The sequence below is a fragment of the Cryptomeria japonica genome, chromosome 6, assembly GCF_030272615.1.
Source record: "Cryptomeria japonica chromosome 6, Sugi_1.0, whole genome shotgun sequence".
Taxonomy (NCBI): Eukaryota; Viridiplantae; Streptophyta; class Pinopsida; order Cupressales; family Cupressaceae; genus Cryptomeria; species Cryptomeria japonica.
The window spans coordinates 627,266,243-627,288,311 of record NC_081410.1 but is presented as its reverse complement, the minus strand read 5'-3'; the positions used below and the strand labels follow the sequence as shown (position 1 = coordinate 627,288,311).

Below are 22,069 nucleotides of genomic sequence, written 5' to 3'. Positions count from 1 at the left end.
TCAAACTGCATCCCCACTTACATTATTGCAAGTAATAACATCCTCGTCGCTATCGCTATCCCTCGGAGTCTGCGAAGTTGGAGGGTCCATCTTCCCTTCCAGCATCCGCACCACTTGTCCCATGCTTGGCCTCACATTCTCATCCTTTTCAATGCACAGCAAACCTACAAGAATAGCTCTTCTCACCTCTTCTACATCTGCCTCCTCTGCAACTGCAGCACCCTCCACAATATTCACTGTGTTCCCCTCGTAAATCTGCGCTGCGGCCCACGAGGGAAAGTAATGCTTGTTTGGATCTTGCACGCTCGTGTCCAGATTTCTTCTACCCGAAATGATTTCCAAGAGTGTCATACCAAAACTGTAGACGTCAACCTTGGGAGAGATGGGAAGACCCGAGAGCCACTCTGGGGCTAAGTACCCTCTCGTTCCCCTCATAGTGGTCAGAACGCGGCTGAAATCTCTGCCCACAAGCTTTGCCATCCCAAAATCAGCCAACTTCGGGGAACAAATCGCTGTCCAGAAGAATGTTTTCGGGCTTAACATCGCAATGGATGATGCGATCTCTGCATTCTTCGTGGAGATAAAGAATCCCTCTTGCAGTGCCTAGCGCGATCTCTAATCGGGTCTTCCAGTCGAGCACTTTCCGTTTACTTTCAGTGTTGCCACTGAAAAGTAAGGAATTCAAGGAGCCGTTGGACATGTACTCATAAACCAGTAGCCTCTGCGATCCTTGTGCACAAAATCCTATAAGCTTGACCAAATTCACATGCTGTATGTTTCCAAGAGAATTTATCTCTGCTCGGAATTGCTTCTCGTCTCGTCCTGAGCCACCCTTCAATTTCTTTACGGCTACAAGCGCGCCGTCTGTTAGAGTTCCTTTGAACACTGACCCGAATCCTCCGCTCCCCAGCTTAGATCTGAAATTGATCGTTGCAATCTTCAACTACCTATAACTAAACATTCTCAGAAAGGAATTGGAGGAATCTGCACCCATTTGCATCGATCGTAGCCGATTCCTCCGCCACATAAAAAATGAATAGATACACAAAGCAATTGCGAGAGCAGCAACAACGCCGAGCACTGCGCCCACTATACTTACTGTTGTTTTGCGTTTGGAGGATGGCCGTTGATGATCAAACTTCACAAGTGCAGAGGCAGCTAATCGAATAAAGATGTCTGAATTGCTTTGTGATGAAGAATTGCGCATGCTTGGAAAATCCCCAGACCAGATTTGGCATGGTTCTGATGGAGGATTGAAAGTAAAAGCAGTGCAGGAGCAGTTGTGGAGGCACGCTTTCTCGCAATCTTTCTTTGTGGATGCAGGGTATGAGGAAGCTTGATTATCAGGCAACGTTACGCTGGAGACGAGAAATCCGTCAGAGCTTCCATTTCTGGTATCGCAATTTAACGGGATCTGTCGAATACAGCCAGTTGAGGACCAATCCTGCAAACTCCAGGAGCGATTGTCTCTGGGGACGAAGCCTTCTATGCAGCTGCAGGACAGAACATTTTTGGAAGTGCAGCTTCCGTAAGCGCCGCAGATATTATATACGCTGCATTGATCTCTGGGCTGAGACCAGGTCACACTCCATGTAGTGTTATCAAACAAGGCATACAATTGAAATACTCCGTATTTTTGTACGACGAAACGTGTGAGCACTTTGAGAGCAGGAGACAATGCAAAGCTGATATAAAAACCAGAGGTAGTATTTTCAACGCTGTAAAGGAAGGAGCCTTTCAACGACATTTCCGGAATATGAGTGAAACGTTTGCCGTCCCAAGCTCCGCTATCATAGTACTGTACAGAATTGTTCCATCTCATCACAAATTGTCTGATCCCCGACGGATCCATCTGATGAGAAAAAAGCCCCGGAGCCGGATCCAATGAATTCTTCCAACAGACTAGCTTTTTCTTTCCGCCGATCTTCATCCCTGGCAACCAGGTATCGAAGGGATGGTCGAAGCTCTGCCAAACAATCTCAGATTTATTGCCACCGCTCAGCACTACAAAATTGCCAGAATCTAATATCACAGCCCGGGAAGCCTTGTTCGACATGTTAACCGACCAAAGAGACGTACCCTCTGCGTCAAACAGTCCCAGACCACCTTGTGTTGACAGCTTGAAAACGCCGGGTCTCTTCTTTGCCGGAGTCTCCCTGTTAGCCACCCAAACGATCGTCTTCTGTGCCAGTTTAGCATACCAGATGCCAATATACCAGTTGGAGGTTCCATTTGGGCTGAAGAATCCCAATGCAAACGTTACACTATTTGAAATTAATGTCTGATTTCCTCCTAGCGAGGCACCCAAGGAGAGAGTATCTTCCCCATCAGCAGTACACTCCTCACAGTGGTGAAATATAATTAGCACAGTAAGGGCGAAGACTATACCGTTTCTTCCCTTTTCCATATTCTTGAACTTCATATGTTTTTTTTTTGTTTTGGCTTGATAATAATATATAGGAGTAGAATAGGAATACAAAGAAAGATAAGAGACTGTTTTTCTTAATATGAACAGAGTTACTGAAACCCCATAAGCATGGAAGGAAAATCACGGTCAAGGTCAAGGTCTATCAAGAAACTATGAAGTGATGCGCATTCTATCTCTCAATGTCAATCCACGTGAAGGTCTACCAAGAAAAGGACTTAACCAGCAATCACGATTCTGATGGGTCAACAGATAGCTGAAAATATATAGAAACTGATACATAAATTATTTTTTAATGAAGACATATCTTCAAATCCTAAATATTCGCACTACGATAACACGCTAAATGTTCGCCCCATAGAGCACATTTATTACTAAAAGATAAAGTTATTTAATTTGAATTCCTAACATTGAAAATTTAGAATTAAATCACAAATTTCTAAATAAATTACACACTGAGTTAAGGCATACCGACTTGAATTTGAATATGAATATGTTAAAATACATATTGTCAAAAGTTATGTAAAAATTACCAGTTTTAAAAAATCGAATGTCAATATGTCATTGTATAAAAATGACAATATTATTTGCATATTTTCAAATTCACAAATTTATGGTGGTAATTAAAGTTGTATTAAAAGTTAGTAATAATACTAAAATTTAGAGCTTTATACAAAAGATTTGGATTGTAATTTAATTGAAAGAATATGTAAGAAATGTCTTCTTATACATTTCATGTGACTCTCACTTACAAACATGCAAAGCATGTCAATAATAAAAATGGAGAGATTCATGGTTAGTAACATTGAGTTGTGGATAACAAATCTCAATGTCTCCTGCCCAGGCGTTTTTGAAAAACCCTTGCAACGACTCCTTTGTAGCGCTGGAGCCTGTGTTGGGCAATGCTATTGCGGACGTACCTGGTGGCGGATCTTTGTGGCCCTCAGCTTCGCTGAACTCTCTCTCAACATCCCCTGTTGGCAGCCCTGCCTCCTTCCTGGTGGGCGATGTGGATGCTTCATCTCATCCCTCTGCCTCTGTTGCTGGTGGTCTGCAGGATGCTGGTCTCCCTCCTCCCGTGGTTGTTGACGGAGGCTCTCTTCCATCTTCAACCACGCCCTCTGCACAGGGGTTTTGGGCTGGGTCCCCCACGGCTGGTGTCTCTGACCCAACTTTGGATTTGGAGACCCTTGCTGCTGCTGCGGGTGAAGCTACTCTGCCCAGGGCCTTTGATGGAAAGCGTAGCTTTGCCCGTGTGACTAAATCTGTTGCCCAGCCTTCTAAGGGAGTTCGTCCTCTCCCTTGTGCCCAGACCTCTCCTGTTGTGGTCTGTGGCCGAGAGGTTATGGAGAATGTTGACTTCTATCAACGCAGTGCTCTGGTTTGCAAATTTACTGGGTTTTGGCCTTACCTCTCGAACCTTCATCGCTGGGTGAGTGATTCTTGGAAGCCCCTTGTTTCTTATGGTATTGAGCTTTTCCCTTGTGCTAAGGGGGTTTTTGTTGCCTCCTTTACCTCTACTCATGAGCGTGATTTGATTTTGGGAAAGCTTTGGACTTGGGGAGATCACTCCCTCTCTATCAAGCCCTGGACTCCTTCCTTCAACCCCCTTAAAGAATCCCTCTCTGTTCGTCCCGTTTGGGTGCGCCTTCCCAATCTCCCCCTCCATTTCCGGGAACATTCTTGTTTTGAGGCCATCGGTAACTCAATTGGTAGCTTCTTGAAGGTTGATGATGCCACGTTCTCCATGGGTCATTCTACCTTTGCTCGCCTTTAAATTGATGTTGATTTATCCCTCCCTAGGGATGTGGTTCTTATGGTTGGAGATAGGCCTTGGACCCAACCGCTGTATTATAAGGGCCTCCCTTTTCGCTGTCGAAGGTGTTTCTCAACGAGTCACCTTGCTTTTGATTGTTCTCTTTCTTTGGTCGCAAAGGTGCTGCTACTTGGTGGAAAGATGCTACGGAAGACCACTTGATGATTAATACTCCAGATTTTGTTTCGGTTGATTCATCTCATGATGAGGTACCCCTTACTACTGATGAAGGCCTGGTTGATATTACTATTGTGACGGACCCTTCCCCCTTGGTTCTTGCACCTGTTGCTCCTACTCTTCATCTTCACTTTGCTCCTAAAGTTTGTTCTCTTGCTGTTGCTCCACTGCAACAACATGTTGCCGCTCTGCATCAGCAGTTTGGCAGTGACCCTACAGGGTCTTCCCTGCTTGATTCTTCTTTGAAAGTTCCTAATTATAGTGTTTCATGGACGGTTGTTTGTCGTAGGAGGAAAGGAAAATCTAACCCCCTTTCCCAAGCCCCCCCTGGTCAAGTTTTGGGTTTTTCTCTCCCCTCTTGATTTGGGTTGGGTTGTGTTGTGACCATTTCACACATCGCCCCATCGCAAATGGGGACCCCCTCTTTTTGCTTGTTTTTCGTTCGTTTTTCGCTTTCGTTTTTAGGGTTTTGTTAGTTAGTTAGTTGTCTGGATTTAGGGCCAAGCCTTAGGGTTTTAAATTTTGCCTTTTCAAGCCAAAATCCAGTCATTTTTGAGAGCTTTTTGAGTTTCTTTTCTAAGAGTGCAAATTTTTGAATGCAATGAATTCGCGAAAATGGTCTAATTTTCAATTGGAATGTTCATGCCGAGCTTAAACTTGTCTAAATGATGACCGTCAATGTGAATTTTTGTCTGATTGAATATTTTGACCAAATTTTGACTTTTTTGAAGTTTGATCCTGGGCATTAGAATTGATTTGTTTTCACCTCGTGAAGTGTTAAAATGTGAAAAATCTTGTTATTTTGGCCTGTAGGAGCAAAATCGCTCCTGTCCCTCAGTGAAGGACGGGAGCTCAATTTCAAATATCTCATTGTCCTTGCAGAGTCCAGACGAAGTTTACGTTTGAAGTGATGGAGAACGACAAGATCTTTCATTTGAATATAAATTGGAGATTTTCATGAGCACAGAAATGCCTCCAGGAGGAAAATCGCTCCTGTCCCTCAGTGAAGGACCGGAGCTACAATTCAAATTTCACCTTGTCCGTGCAAGATTTTGATGACTTAGCAATTGGAGGACGTCCGAAGGAAGATACTTTGCCAAATGAATATAATTTGAGATGCAAAAAATGGAGAAAAATGACCTATATTGACTAAATCGCTCCTGTCCCTCTCCAAGGGACCAGGGCGAGGTACCTTGTAGCTCTCTTCCCTCTCCCAGGGACCAGAGCGATTTCCTCCATTTTGCAAAATCCAGACAAGGGTCAAAGCAAGTTTACGTTCAAAAACGAAGGAGAACATGAGATGAATGCATTGAATATAAATTGAAGATTTTTGGGACGTCCATACCAGTGCTAAATGCCTAGTTCGCTCCTGTCCCTCAGGAAGGGACCAGAGCGATTTTTGATATAATTGCCTTTTTTGCAAAGTTACAAACAATGTCAAGGCATGGACGGATAGAGTAAAGAAGGACGAATCCGTTGAATATAAACTTAGCACATGGCAAAGTAAGATGAAAGCCATAAGGGAAAGATCGCTCCTGTCCCTCTCCAAGGGACCAGGGCGATACAATGGTGAAGATACGTCCCTCTCAAGTTCAAGGTCGTCCCTCCAAGGTTCAAGACCGATCCAAGCCAGGACAAAAGGTGGCGAGGACATTTCAAGGCATTTACATCAAGCGCAACGTTACAAAGGTCATCACATGGAAGGATTTGTACTCTAAAGACCTAGATCGCTCCTGTCCTTTGGCAAGGGACCAGAGCGATATTTACATAATAGCGTAAATTTCAAAAGGCAAACAAGTTTCGAGCAACCAAGAAGGTCGAAAGGACGTCATTTCACGCAATGAAGTTGATTGCAAGTTGGTACAAACAAGAACAAGCACATAATGATGAACTTCGCTCCTGTCCCTCAGGAAGGGACCAGGGCGATGTTAGATGCATTGGCCATTTCATGCAAAATTTACGTAAGGACAAGACATTGCAATATTTTAGAGGGTCCATGGTATGACAACAAGGTGATAAACAAGAGTTTTGAACGTCCAACATCGCCAAATGGTGTAAAGGCCCCACATCGCTCCTGTCCTTTGGACAAGGACCAGGGCGATCCTATCAAAAGCGCTCATATTCCTCCAAAATCGAAGCAAGGCGAGGTTAAGCAAGACAAAGGACGGCGTTTGGAAAACATCACAATGAAGGATCGAAGGTCAAAAATGCATATTGAACGTGAAAAAATCAAGATCGCTCCTGTCCTTTGGACAAGGACCAAGGCGATACTATTAGAACACTCCCGTTCTTTCAAAGATCAAGGCGACGCAAGGTTAGGAAATGCGAAGGACAACGTTTGAAGGACATTGCAAAAGAGATCGAAGTTTAAAATCGTCAAGACCAAGGAAAACATGTGGATCGCTCCTGTCCCTCTCCAAGGGACAAGGGCGATGATCCTTATAACATCGAAGGTACCTTGCAAAAGCAAGTGGAAATAAGCGCAAAGGACACAAGCAATGATATTTCGAAAGTCAAAGATGCAAGGTGAACGCAAAAACATGGAGATCGCTCCTGTCCCTCTCCAAGGGACCAAGGCGATAATGGTCATGGGACGCACTTGCTCGCACAAGAGAGGCATTCAAATTCGAAGGACCACCAGATGATCGATTTGGGACGTGAAAATGAAGGAGTTGAACGTTGAAAACGCAAGAATCATGCCAAAGATGGTGAATCGCTCCTGTCCCTCTCCAAGGGACCAGAGCGATGAGGTACGTCCCTCTAATTACATATTTTTTGGCGCCAAATTAAACAATTTGAATTTTCTTTAAATGCTAAATCAATTTAAAAAATTGAAAATCCATTTTTTTATTGGCATTTATTATGGCGTAAACATTTATTAATTATTTTTGCCTTTATTAAAATCGAAATTTGCAAATAAAAAACGCAAGGCATTAATAATTAATTATTTAATCAAAAAAAAAAATCGATTTCAAGCGCTCATATATGGAAGTCGGCCTTGTTATGTCATTGCAAATCATTTAAAAATCGTTTGAAATTGTTATATTTCATCAAGTCGGCCAAAGAGATAAATCGATGAGAGCGCTATATATAGGGGGGTGAAAACTATCATTTTCACATCATTATTTTACCTCTCTACATGCGAATTAAGGAAGACAAAGGAACGTGTTAAGTGTGTTCAAAGATAGTGCGAATATTACCCAAGGTGGTGCGAGTTTCATTCATCCAAGGGTGGCGCGCTTAGCTATCAAAGGTGGTGCGATTCCAAACCAAAGGTGGTGTGAATTTGAAGATCACGCCTAAGGCGAATTTGCTAAAGACTTGGAGATTTATTTATGCGAATTTGAAGATCCATTTGAGACCACGTCCAAGGCGATAAGTGAAGATCACATTCTATCCAGAGGTGGCGAAGTCAATTTTGAAGGGATCATATTGAAGATTATCTTTATACCTCAATTTTGCCTAGGCAAATTTTGTTTTTTGCATTCTAGAGTTAGCTCTCTATTGAGGTATGGCGATTTATTGTTATTGTTTTATTCATTCATCGTCATATTTCAAATTTTGATTTTTAAATCTCTTAGCTCAATCGTTATATTTTAGGACATGATAACTCTAGGGACTTATCATGAGGTTTCCTAAAATCTATTTCTCTTATCTGCGTTATTTATTGCAAAATCTATTTCTTATAATGAAATGTTGTGTAGGTATGGCGACCCCAAAGGCGGGAGCATCCACCAGTCGCTCGGCTCTCATGAAAGAAGATCAGAAGACCGAAGAAGTGGAGACCAAGATCGTGTCTAAATGGAGCAACATTGGAGATACCAACTTGGGGAACTTTAGCACGAAGAAGTTTCGAGAGGTCCCTTACATTGGCAAGCCATCGCCTGTCGCCCGGAGAATAATAGAGAGTGGCATCATCAAGGCGGCCGGTTTTCCTCCAGCTATTCAGTGCCACGAGTTGATGATCGAGTGTGCCCGTCACTACAATCCACAGTCCAGGACAATTGTGTCCAATGAGGGAAACACTTTGGCGTACCTTTCAGAGGAAGCCATAAGTGAAGCCTTCCATCTTCCAGAGCACAGGGACATGATATACAAGAGCATTGAAGGAGCCAGATCAGTGTACGATGATGATCCAGATGCTTGCCTAAGCATAATCAACAAGAACTGGCTACTCAAGAGTCGTCCCCGTCTAAGCAAAGTACCGAACACACCACACAGGATTGATTTTCAAGAGGAGTACAGAGATTTGATTACCATGCTCAACAGAGTTACAGGAGCACCTCATGCCTTCTATTTTGAGAAATGGATGTTTTACTTCATCCAGGTGATTGTTCAAGGAAAGGGTACAATACATTGGGCTAGGATAATTAGCCATTGCTTAGACGTTCAGTTGAGAAGACTCAGGGCTACTAAGTCCTTCCACATGAGTTCATACGTCATCTATGCCTTAATCAGGAGCGTTGAGTACGCAGGACTACCTCACAGAGGAGTGATTGGAAGAGGACCCGGCGAGGTCAGAGCTTGTGAATCCTATACCTACTTGCATCATCCGCCAGGAAAGAACTACAAGCTAGTCAATGACACTTTCACGATGAACATCACAAGGACGTTGCAAGGTGGGATTCACAACAGATTATCTCAGGATGCCCAGGAATTCATCAAGAGGTACGGTGCTTGGTTCATTCAGTTTCCCAAGTTCACTTACATTAGAGTGCATGGATGTCCTTTACCCCCATACATGTTGCCGAGGTATCCGACAGACAGAATTGTGTTACTTGAGGTAACAAGGCAGTTGGTAGCATATGTGAAGGCATTCAGACACAGACATCAGAATGGAGTTCAGGTACCTATTATTTTGGGTAATTCAGTTGAGGTATGTCCCAATGTCTCAACCATGGATGATGCAGAGAGGGAGTTAGCCTTGTATCCTTTTTCATCTTTTGCTTGGAGGAATAGTTTTGATCCTCATGGACATTTAGAGGAGACAGTCGGTAGAAGATTTAGACATGAGTACCAGATTGAAGATTTTATGATGAATCTCCTAGATGATCTCGAAGTGAAACGAAAGATACATTCTAGATTGCCTCTAGATTTCATCAGGAAATGTAAGATTTACAGAGTAGCCGACCAAGCTCAGGACAACGGCAGGCACATCCAATCTTCATATGATAGAGAAAGCAAGACAATAAGTTTGAATTGGAATGAGCCCGAGGCCGTGGATTTAGATGAATTGATGGCACCAGTCTTGTCTTGTACTCGCAGATGGGTAGACATTCAACATCAGAAGTTGAGAGAACAAGGCATAGCCATGTCTTTTACTTTGGAAGAAAAATCAGCCGAAGGAGGAGCCAGTGTTAGTGAAGGCAATCCTAATCCTAGGAATTCAGGTGAAGGTAACCTTCGATGTGCCAGTGAGGGCAATCTCCATTCGAGAGGTTCAAAGAGAAAGGAAAGATCAGAAAAGAAAGAGCCTTCCAAGAAAAAGCAAGGTGCCAACAAAGATCAAACACCAGGTACTTCTTCCAGGCCAGAAGATAGAACAGTTCGAGTGGAAGAATCCATGGAATCGATGGTACAGAATGACAGGCAGGAGGAAGAACAGGCACAGCATGTTTCATCCGATGGATCTCTCCAAGACTATGATTTAGAAGAAGATAATGAAGTAACATCTCCTCCCAGACAAGAAGAAGTAGTACACAAAGAAATTCAAGTTCAAGAGACAAGATCAAATATCCCAGATTGGTTGAAGGAAAGATTGACTAAGGTGATCGTAATGGAGGACGAGGACAGTGCAATCGATCTAGAGAGCCTTGTTGGACGTTCACATATGACAACAGAGAAGAAGAAGGCTACAAAGATGTCCAAGATGATTCGAGATGAGACTGGATCCAGAAAACTGCAGATAGCTACACCGGCAGCAGACAAATATGAGGGTGAGATCCTAGCAGAGGACTATCATATACAGACTATTGAGTTAGGACCATCCACAGCAGAGCAGACTTTAGATGATGCCACCGACACATTTGAGGCATTGAAGGACAAGTTCAGAGAAGAAGTAGAAAAGAATAGAAAGCTTGAGAAAGAGGTCGGTGCGTGGAGAACATATTTCAGTCACATCAATGAACCTTTGGGACGTCAGGATCCAGTTAGATCGCCATTGCAGGCATTGCCCCTTCAATCAATCAATGAAGCAGAGAGATTCAGGAATATGGTCCAGCGTACATGTAATTGGATGGATAGATCTCACACGGTGGCCATTGAGTTTATTACAAGGATGTCGAAGATCACCCATCAGGCTAACCAAGTCCTTGAGATAATCCACAGACTGATGGCAACAGTAGCTGCATTTGCCCATACCAAGGACGTTGTCATTCCTGTCTTGAAAGTTATAAGACATACATCCAGAAGAATTTTAGCACAAGAGAAGATCTTGGAAGGCGATTCTCACAGTTTGTTTCAGTGGTCAACCTTACTCCATATAAAGAGTGTTCTCTTTGAGGACATCAGTATTAGATGTGGTCAAGTTGAGGAGGTGATCAATCCGATCCAGGACAGAGTATTTGAGGTACTTCGTACCATTCTTGGCAGAAGGATCGAGGTCGAGACAGATGTGGATTTACAAGAATTTGAAGATAGAATCAAGATCATCTTTCGCAAGGACGCAGATGTTACAGATGAGCAGTATGATCAGATGTATGCCACCATGCTCCTAATTGATAGAACTAAGGAACTTGAACCTACTTGGGACACAGCTCTTCTAGATGCATTTGATCAGGTTATCCACTTAGAAGAGAGTATCAAGAATCTTCCCGAGATTCCAAGCACAGAAATCGAAGGAATTGTGACAAAATTCATTGCATATGCTAAGAAAGAGAATTGGAAGGGGAATAAGATTCTAGATGAAAGGTTGTTACAGATGACATGACATCTTATTTCTCATTGGCTGATACCTCCTAGATTTTTGTGCCAAATTTAATATTTGGCTATGTATTTAATGTTGTTCAGTAAAAAGGAGGTCATTTGTAACAAACCCTAATTAGGGTTTAGGTGTCATGATCTTGTCCGTTGATTTACTTTCAATCTGGACCTTTCATTGTAATTGGGGATGCTATTTATACCCCCATTTTTCATTTCATTTGTAATAGAATAGTCAATAGAGAAATAGAGAATAGAGTTGAGAGATTAGAATTGTAAGCAATTTTTATTTTGTAGCAAGATTGAGTCTTGAAGAGAGAAGTTCAAGCAATTGTTGTATATGATGACTTGGAAATCAATAAAATATTGAAGTTATGGTGTTTTGTTGCAAGTTTCTTGAGTTATCTTCATGGTTGTTGGATGTACTTGAATCACGCTCAATCAAAGTAGTTTGTTAATTTGAAAGGCTAAGTGTGAGGTTTGATATTTGGTAGGATTCGCTATCCAAACCACTAGCTTCTTGCTGATTGTAGGAACGCCTTGCGTGGTCGACTGGAAAACGTTTTGAGTCCTTAACCTTCAAGCATTTTCGCATCTAGGATATGTACCTTCGTAGTAGTGTCCTTGGTCTTTGATGCATTGAACACCATTATTACCCTAGAAGATCGCACTAATTTCAGTTGAGTTGTTATCTTATGGCAAAATTGAAGTTGGTTGAGTCTTGCCAAATCTCATTCATGCTAAGTCGTTCATAGGATTAGACTAGATTAGATTTACTCAAACCCTGTCCTTTTTCCTTTTTTTTTGAAAGTTCCTTTTAGATTAGTAAAACCTTCGAACTATTGAATCCGTAAGAAGCCTTGAAGGAAACAGCAAATCACATCATACCACTAAAAAAGCTTGTCCACACGTGGAGACCCCACTAAAAGAACCTTGGAGTCCACCTAACTGATCCTTTTTGCAGATCTTCAGCAGTTAGAGACTATTTTCTCAAGAGAGGATAAGATGCCTAATGGTATTTTATTCTGTGTATGATTGTGTACAAAATACACGTCAACAGGTTGTTGATGGTTTGACAGGTCAGTTTGGCCTGTTCGACTTTGTTCTTTTGGGATTTGCTCCCCTGCTTGGTGTTTTTAATTTTGATAGCCTTTGGATTTGTAAAGGGTCAACGCCCTCTTTAATGCTACTTTTTTAATAAAAAACATTGAGTTGTGGAAGCTCAAGGCGGAGGATATGCTCATAAATAGTGATCTATGGGATATTTTATCTAGATTTTTATGTATTATAATAACTCAAATTAATTGGGATAATGCTAGATAGAAAATCAAAGGGCCCTAGTAATGCCTATTTTCTAGATTTAGGGTTATTAAATATATATGAATAAGCCACAATACAAGCCTTATGGGAGAAGGTAGGATAAATTTATTAGACATATCTTGTGTTGTGTGTTCTCTGTTATTGTTGAATTTTTTTAGAATTTTCTCTTCACATGCATTATTTCTCTCCTAGCAATAATAGTTTTCTACGTCTAGAGTTTTCACTTTACTTATACATTCAAAATTATTGAATATAAGAATGGAATCATAACATATTTCTTTGTCTAATCCTTAGTTCCATAATAATTCTATATGCACACAACACATATAATATCCTCATCTAGAGCATTGTTGGGCCCCAAACCACTAAAGATTAGGATTCTTGGTATCATAGTAGTTCATCTTTTATGTCTCATCAAACAAGATCAAAGCATTTGAGCCTTGACATCAAATAGTGAGATCTAGCAGATTACGCTCTAATTAGTTTCAGATTTATTCAAATGATGGAAATAAATATAGTTTAGATGATGGTCAGAGGTCAAATTGTAAACTCTATTCAAGAATAACACATTTTAATTATCTAGTTAGCAAAAGTCCTTGAATAATTGGCTCCATTGGCACAACCATTAGTTGAAGCTTCCCTTGGCCTAGTCCCCTTATATTCCATTTTTTTATTAATAAAAGTGAGATAGGCCCGTTTTGTTACATAAACCTAGTGAAACACCTACGACGCATGAGGGATACACAACCAACAAACCCCCCCCCCCCCCAACACAACACAAAAACCAAAAAGGGCAGCCCAAGAGCCAGTAAAACAACTAGAAAGCCAAAAGAAACATGAACACCAAAAGCCACAAAAAATCTAGAACAACCACCCATGAAAGGCAGAAAGAGATTGACAATTACATGGGAGAATTTTTATCTTTCTAATCTTGGTATAATATTAACACTTTATCAGAGAACGACACTTTTTTGAAAGAACCATTCTCAGAGCTAGAGAACACCAAGCCAAAATTAGGGGTGGCTCTAACCAGGGACTCCGTGGGGCCCAAAACCCACGATCAGGGACTGTGTATATTTCTGTGTTTTCTCCCTTTTCGTGTTCAAATTTTCTTGTATGGTCTTGATAGCCTTCAGGGAGGCGTTATGCATATTGGTCGCATTCTTGCAAGCTAGAGTGTCTTCCTCAATTTTCATTTTGAGGGCCTCTTGGGATCGCTTAATTTCTTCTACCTCAAATTTAGTCCTAGTCAATCTTGATCTTGGCTCCATATCTTCAATCCTCCCATTCATATTATCCCACTTCTCTATAAGGTCAACAAATTCATTAGTGGAGCTCCACACTTTGTCATCATTAATGTTCTTTGACCAGGTATTAGCCCTACCTTCAACTTTAGCTGCTGCCTCCAACCTATTATGTTTCCTTATCACCACATTCATGTGCCCAAAAAACCATTTCAACAAATCGTCCGGCCTTTGCACATCATCATGAAGGTCCTTCCCAATTTTGGTGAGGACCATAATCAAGCTCGGGGCTTGGTAGTTGCAGGGAGGAGGTTTTGTGGGAGGAACGGTAGGGTTAACATCATCCATAACATTAGTGGCAGGGGACCAATCCAAGCCCATAATTTCAGAGGAGTCCGATTCATCAAAGGAAATAGAATCAAAACTTGAGTCCTCAATATCTCCACATCCTTGTGCACCTCAAGTCGGGGTTCCATGCTTTTATTCCATGTTAATATTGATGTTCTTGTAGTAATTTTTAATTGTTATAGATTTTTATGTATTTTTCCTTGCATTATGATGATTCAATATATCACAAGTATTCTAATGCACTAATTTTTATTTTCATCTAATATCACACATAAAGTAAGAGAGTGGTATTTGTAAAGGACTTTACATTGGTTGCAACCATTAGATCAAGTTCTGATAAAATCATTGGGTGGATTATATTGGTTCTAATCCTTTCAAATATTGTGGTTAGAGATGTGAAAACTATCTTCTATGAGTTTATGTGTGGATTTTTAAGGCCAATAAGAAAATATATCAATGACGTAGGAGCATCCTGGGGTAACATAGAAATATTATATAACTATAGAAGAGTAGACTTTCAGGTTTATCTTAGTTATTTGTTTCTCTATTAAGTTTCTAGTTACTAGTTTATGTCAAATAGTTACCACATTTTATTGCAATTTTAAGATTTGACTTACATGATTTCTAGAGTAGACTTTGAGGTTTATTTTAGTTATGTGTGTTAATTTATTTTGTAAGCATCTCCTAGGCTAGAAGGCTTGCACAATTGCAGTTATTTTGTTTGTCATGATTTATTTATACTTTATGTTAGTAGATGAGTGCTTGAGGAGTTTTATTATATCTTTGAGGATACATGTTAAGGACTGCAAGGAGATTGTGGCATAAAATATTAGAAGCACATTATGGCTAGCTTTCCATCACGATAATGATTATGCAAATATAAAATAAACAAGAAATTTATTAAAAAAATTGTAGTATTTAACGTTGTTATGGGTCTTTTTTGCATGGTTGGATATCCTTTAATGGTGTCCTCTATCCATGACTGCATCAAGTAGCATTATATAGTTCAAGGTTGGAGTATTGAAGGAGAGAGAAATCTTCCATTTGAGAAAGTTGGATAGAATATCCCTAGTTAATTACCAATTGTAAGTAGTTTAGTTAAAATGAGGTAGTTTGTATAAAATATTGTGGGTAGACCGACAATCTAAAGTAGTTTTTGCCAAGTTAGTGTATCATCACAAAGAGGGAGTAGTAAATTAATATTGAAGAAAGAATGGAGGATATTTTTGAGATGTTAGAGTAATATGGAATCTCCGCTCTCCCAGTACTGTACATAATTGTTCCATCTCAGCACAAATTGCCTGGTCCCTGACCGATCCATTTCAAAAATTACGTCAAGGTCTATCAAGAAAATATGAAGTGATTGCGCATTCAATCTATTAATGTCAATCAACGTGAAGGTCTATCAAGAAGAGGACTAAACCAGCAATCGCGATTCTAATGGGTCAAAATAGAGTTGAAAATATATAGAAACTGATACATAAGTTTTTTATTAATGTAGACATCTTGTCATCCTAAATATTCTCCCTACTATAACACGCTAAATGTTTGCCCCGTGGAACATATATTTATTTGTACAATATAAAATTTATATAATTTGAATTCCTCGTATCTTAAATTTAGAATCGAACAACAAATTTATAAATGAATTATACGCTAATTTTTTTAAATTGGTGTAATTAAGGCATAGTGTCTTGAATACGAGTTTGATAACACATATAAGGTTAAAAAATGTGTCGAAGTTATCAATTTTAGAAAGTCAAACATCAATATGTAAATATAGATAATGACAAAATATTATTTACATATTTTCAAATTTACAAATTTAAGGTGGTAATTAAAAAAATATTAGAAGTTTGTAACAATGTTAAAATGTTGAGTTCTATACAAAAGCTTTGGATTGGAATTTAAAGAAAATAATATGTAAGAAATGTCTTATATATTTCATGCAACTCTCACTTACAAGCATACAAAGATGCTAATAGCTCATAAATAGTAACCTATGAGATATTTTATCTAGATTTAAACCTACTATAGTATCTCAAGTTAATTGGGATAAAGCTAGATAGAAAAGCAAAGGGTCTCATTAACATCTATTTTATAGGTTTAGTGTTATTAAATATATATGAAGAAGACACTATACAAGTCTTTTGGAGAAAGGCAAGATAATTTTATTAGACATATCTTGTGTTGTGTGTTGTCTATTATTGTTGAAATTATTGGAATTTTCTCTTTGCTTGAATGATTTCTCTCTTAACAATAATAGTTTTCTACCTCTAGAGTTCCCACTTTATTTATACATTGAATATTATCAAATATAAGAATGAACTCATAACATATATTTTTTTTCTAATCCTTCATCTTCATAGTACTTCTAGATGTGCACAACACATATAATATCCTCATCTAGATAATTGTTAGGCCCGAAACCACCAAAGATTAGGATTCTTGGTATCACAATAGTTCATCTTCTGTTTCTCATCAAATGAGATCAAAGTATTTGAGGCTTGACATCAAATGTTGAGATCCATTAGATTGCCTTCCAATTCATTTCAAATTTATTCAAATGATGGAGAGAAATATAATCTACATGATGGTCAAACATCAAATTGTAATCTCTATTCAATAATGTATCACATATTCAATTAGCTAGCTACCAGAATTCCTTGAATGAGTGGTTCCATCGGCACAACCATTAGTTGAAGCTTCCCTTGAACTAGTCCCCTTATATTCCATGTTAATTTTGTTGTTCTTGTAGTAATTTTTAATTGTAATAGATTTTTTATGTATTTTTCCTTGCATTATGATGATTTAATATATCACAAGCATTATAATGCACTAAATAATTAAAATAATGCAAACAATTACTTAGTTTCATCTAATATCATACTTCAACCAAGAGAATGATCCTTTGAAAAGAGAACTTTATGTTAGCTAAAACCATTAGATTAAGTTGTGGTATAATCATTGGGTGGATTATGTTGGTTCTAATCCTTTCAAATATTGTGGATTGAAGAGCTTTTTGAGATGCTAAAGTAATATTTGTGGTTTTTTTTAAGGCCAATAAGGAAATATATCAATCATGTAGGAGCATCCTTGGGCATCTTAGTTATTTGTTTCTCTATTAAGTTTTTGGTTACTTGTTAATGACAAATAGTCACCACATTTTGTTGCAATTGGGATTTTACTTACATGATTCCTAAATTTGACTTTGAGGTTTATTTTAGTTATTTGTTTGTTAATTTATTTGCAAGCATCTCTCAGGCTAGAAGTTTCAAGCACATTTGTGATTATTTTGTTTATGATGATTTATTTATAGTTTTATTAGTAGATGAGTGTTTGAGGAAGTTTATTATATCATTGAGGGTACACACTGAGAACAACAAAGAGATTGTGGTCAAGACCATTAGAAGCAGATAACGACTATTTTTTGATCATGACAATGACTATGCATGTATAAAATAAATAAGAATTTTTTTATTAAATTTTCTAGTACCTAATGTTGTTATGAGTCTTTTTGCATGGGTGGATAATCTTTAAAGGCATTATGTATCCATGATTGCATCAACTAGCACTAAAGTATAATGTTTGAGTATTGAAGGAGAGCAGAATCTTCCAATTAAGAGTGTTGGGTAGAGTATCCCTAATAAATTACCAGTTGTAAGTAGATCATTGAGATGTGATTGTTCACAAGAAGCTTGTAAACTAAGCACCAAGAATGAGGTAGTTTGCATAGAAAATTATGGGTAGATTGTCAATCTAAAGTAGTTTTAACAAAGTTAGTATTTCACCACAAAGAGGGTGTGATATAATTAATGCTAATGAAATAATTGAAGATCTTTTTGAGATGCTAAAGTAATATGAAAATTGGTAGCATTAAAGCAAGATTGCTAAACAAACCCTAACCATAAAGACAAGGAAAGTAATGAAGAGTAAGAAGTTGATTTTCTAGAAACAAGTAAAAGTGAAGAGAAGAAAGAAAAAAAAAAAGGAAAAAATAATTCTAAAACTTATAATTAGTTTTTACAACAAAATCATAATGAACATTATAAATTATTGTAAGATTTTGATTGAAAATAAACTAATAGATTTGATCATTGATTTAGAGGGACAATTTGACAATGTGACAATGTGAACATCGTCCATTTATATAAGATCAAATTAATAAAGACCAAAATTGGAAGCTTAAGTTCAAGTTCATTCTCACAAATTACCAATTAGACTTGTTCAATGACTACGAATGAATACTAGAAAAGTACCAATCCTTTATAATTTAGTTAGGAAATCGCGAAGAGAGTGGAAATAGTGGCAACGTACATTATAACACAACGTACATTGTAAATATGAAACCTTGTAAGAGTGGAAGGAAAGTGAGTGGAATCTGATTGAGCTTCATGAAGAAATTACGTCAAGGTCTATCAAGAGAAGATGAACGGATCTGCATTCCATCTTTTAATGTCAATCTACATTAAGGTTGTCAAGAAAAAGGACTAAACCAGCTATTGCGCTTCTAGTGAGTCAACAAAAAGTTGAAAATATATAGAAACTCATGCAAGTCTTTTGTCAATAAAGAAATAAATGTTTATTAATTTCTTGTCACCCTAAATATTGGCCCATAGCTTTTTTTTGACGCTTCAATAAATTTTTTATTTTTATTTTATTTTAAAGAATGCAATTATAAATATTTTTTAAATGGCTGCACTTCTTGTCATTCCAAAATTTTCCCAAGCATGGCACATGTTACGATGTATATAATCCAAGTTAAGCCATTTTTTTATTGATATATGTTCTTTAAAATATTAGATATATAGTCAATAGGGTTTTGGTCTATTGGTGAAGTTGAATGGTTTTAAATGAGCCCACCATAGATCAAGTCTTGATGAGTGCAAGGCTCCGAAATCATAAGGGATGAGGTTGGGATTGTGCCCAGGGCGAATTCGACAGAATAGATACTCCTCAATCCTTGACTCTTAGTCGAAGAGGTTTCAGCCTATAGGCTCGTGCCCTTGTATTGGGTGGAAAAAACTATTATGTGAAGGCCTTCACTGGGCTGGTGTGCTCATGGGATTCATGCCCTTTTTGGGTTGTCGTGCTTGTAGGTTTGGATCTCCATCATATATATATATGTAGATTAAGGGAAAAATAGGTTTTGAAGGGACCCAAAGCCCTTACATTTTACTAGGATCTGGAATCTACAATGAACCTTCGACCAAAAAAGATAGGCAACTAAAATTAGCAGACCACTTCAACAAATCTGGCTGGTGCCAGCCAAAAATCCAGCACAACCACAACAGAAGTAAGCCAATCAAACTAAGAGAAAATAATTACAAAACCTATTGGCATCATAACCTAAGACATTAGACGAGGTCTATAGACTCCCTCATCCAAACATCAGGGATTTTCTGGGTTCCCCTACCCATATACAAAAAATTTAGGTAGCAAAAGGCACAGTGAAGCTTTGCTAGACAGCTGGATTTTGAAAAGGCACCCACAACCTTAAAAAAAAGAAGAGGCTTGATCCAATCAGAATCCATGCAAATAGGCTCCACCAAACTCTCCACCTCTATAGGAGAAATAGGAGAAAGACCCAGCAACAAGGAAAGATAAAAAAGCACACCACCCTCAAGATAAAGGGCCATCAAAACCCCTAGCAGGAGCCATCCCTTCAAGCTTAGCCAACACTTCCCCACAACAGAGGAATGGTCCCTCTCAATAGGACTACCTGAAGAGAGAAGAAAAAAGGCATCCTATAAAACACCTACGAACCTCTTGCAAAGGATAGAAAGAGAGGCGTGATCAGACACAACAAGAAGGAACCCATGGAGAAAACAAAACAAAGACAGGCGACTCCAAAACAAAGGTCCCTTGCAGTTTCAGAACCCAACCAACGATTTTATTATCAATAAATCTGCAGCCACCTGGGTCCAAACAACCCAACCAAGCCAAGGCGAGCTCAAGGCCACATACCCAAAACTGCATGAGGAAATAAAAACCCCAACAGAATCTCTGGCAGAAGTTGCACTTGAAACTGTAGCATAGGGACCAAAAGCCCACTTGCCCCCACACCCGCACTGCATCTCTAGACAGGCTCTCCTTCTACTATAGAACCCAAACTCCATACTTGGGCCAACATTAATATTGTCGATAGCCAAACACCTATTGTAACCACATCCTTCACCCCCACAAAGTCGAGCATCACCAACAGAGGCAAACCAAGTGAGACGAGCAAGGATCTTTGCGAGCACAAACTCCTCCCATCAAAATGAAAAGGGGAAAAAATCTACGGGAACCCCTCCCTAGACTACCCAAACCGCAACTAACAAAGTAGGGTAAGAAAACAAGAAAAAATCTACCGCAAGAAGCCAAACCAAGCCTCCCGTGGGGCAAAACACAACCTTCCTCCACTCCAACATGGAAACCACACTCCTGCTTGCCGATGGAACAATCTCATCCTACAAAGAGAGGGGAAGAAAAGAAAGGTTCATTGCTTCCCCAACTCGTTCCTCCATATTTCTCGCAAATATGATAATCTCCTCCCTCCATTCCTCCTCAAAAATCGCAAGGGCCCGACCAAGAATAGTCCACGGCCCATCAAATACTTCCGCACCTGCAACTGCTACCTCTCCATCATTGTCTTCATCACACTTGGCCTTGTCGTCGCTTGCAGAAACCCTAGGTCCTCTGCAGGCACCTCTCCCACCTCTCTCGCTCTCCTTCATTTCTGCCACTATATATATATGTTGAATATTAATTATTTTTTTTATTATATATTTTTGTGTAATTGAAAGTTTTATATTTATTGTATATATGGTATGCATATTTTATTGTAAGAGTTTAAGTAATAATTATTGATGAACAATTATTATGCATTGGTTGTTTTGGTTTAGGTAAGTAAGGTTTTGAAAGAAATCCAAATCTTGTGCAAAGTAAAGGATAAAAATTGAAGCACAACCACACACCAACAAACAAGCAAGAGGAACCATAAAAAGACTAAAAAAGACAAAGACTTTCAAAAACCTACCAAACCACCTGAAATTAAGGTGGTTTAAAAAAAATTTCAAAGAACTTTGCTCAGTCTCAACAGGAGGATCCTTCACCTTGTATATAATTTTTTTGAGGCACAAAGGAGTCATTGAATCATTGGCAGAAGCATTGGCTGGCCCCAAATCATTAATTGAGGAGTTCATCATCAAATAATCCATTTGAGATTTCCCTTTAGTATCTACTTTTAGATAATTTTCTAAATCTAAATATTTTAGATAATTACTTAACTAAGAATATTTACATACATCATATACAATATATTCACAATTTGATAGTCTATTTAAAATGTGATAGTATAATCTTTTTGGTTCACTGTCATCGCGAATAATGTTTAGATGTGTACATTTAACTTGAAGAGCATCCGCAAAGCAAACGAGTAGCTCTTTATTACATATTTCTTAGATGTATGTATTGATTTATATTTTTGTGCCTCTAATGATTTGAAAAATAATATGTGTCTTGTCATTTAAGTTTGCGTATCCTCGTTACAAATTAAAAAACAAGAAAGAAGCTCTTACAAATCAAGGCAAATTGTTGATAGTTAGAGTGCACTTGTTTATAAGTAGTTTGTGCGAACTATAATGCAGTTCTATAATTCTAGAAACTAGATAATAATCATTTTATTGTATGTACAAAAATAAAAATGGGAAGTGACATATTACATAAATGACATTGGAACGAACTCTGGTATATCTTTATTGAGGCTTTTTTTAAAATAAGAGAAAAAAATAAGACTAGAAAATTTGGTATTGTGTAGGGGAAAAAGTAAGACTAGGC

The 22,069-nt window shown here is 38.7% G+C and overlaps 2 protein-coding genes across 2 annotated transcripts; both read right to left on the bottom strand.

The window, feature by feature from the left end:
- Positions 1-480, bottom strand: LOC131876756 (G-type lectin S-receptor-like serine/threonine-protein kinase SD2-2). The gene has a single exon (XM_059222230.1). The coding sequence runs from the start codon at positions 478-480 to the stop codon at positions 1-3; it is 480 nt and encodes a 159-aa protein (XP_059078213.1).
- Positions 481-941: 461 nt separating this feature from the next.
- Positions 942-2,408, bottom strand: LOC131068689 (G-type lectin S-receptor-like serine/threonine-protein kinase At2g19130). Its single transcript, XM_059207069.1, has one exon. The coding sequence runs from the start codon at positions 2,405-2,407 to the stop codon at positions 944-946; it is 1,464 nt and encodes a 487-aa protein (XP_059063052.1). The 5' UTR covers position 2,408; the 3' UTR covers positions 942-943.
- Between the last annotated feature and the right edge of the window lie 19,661 nt (positions 2,409-22,069).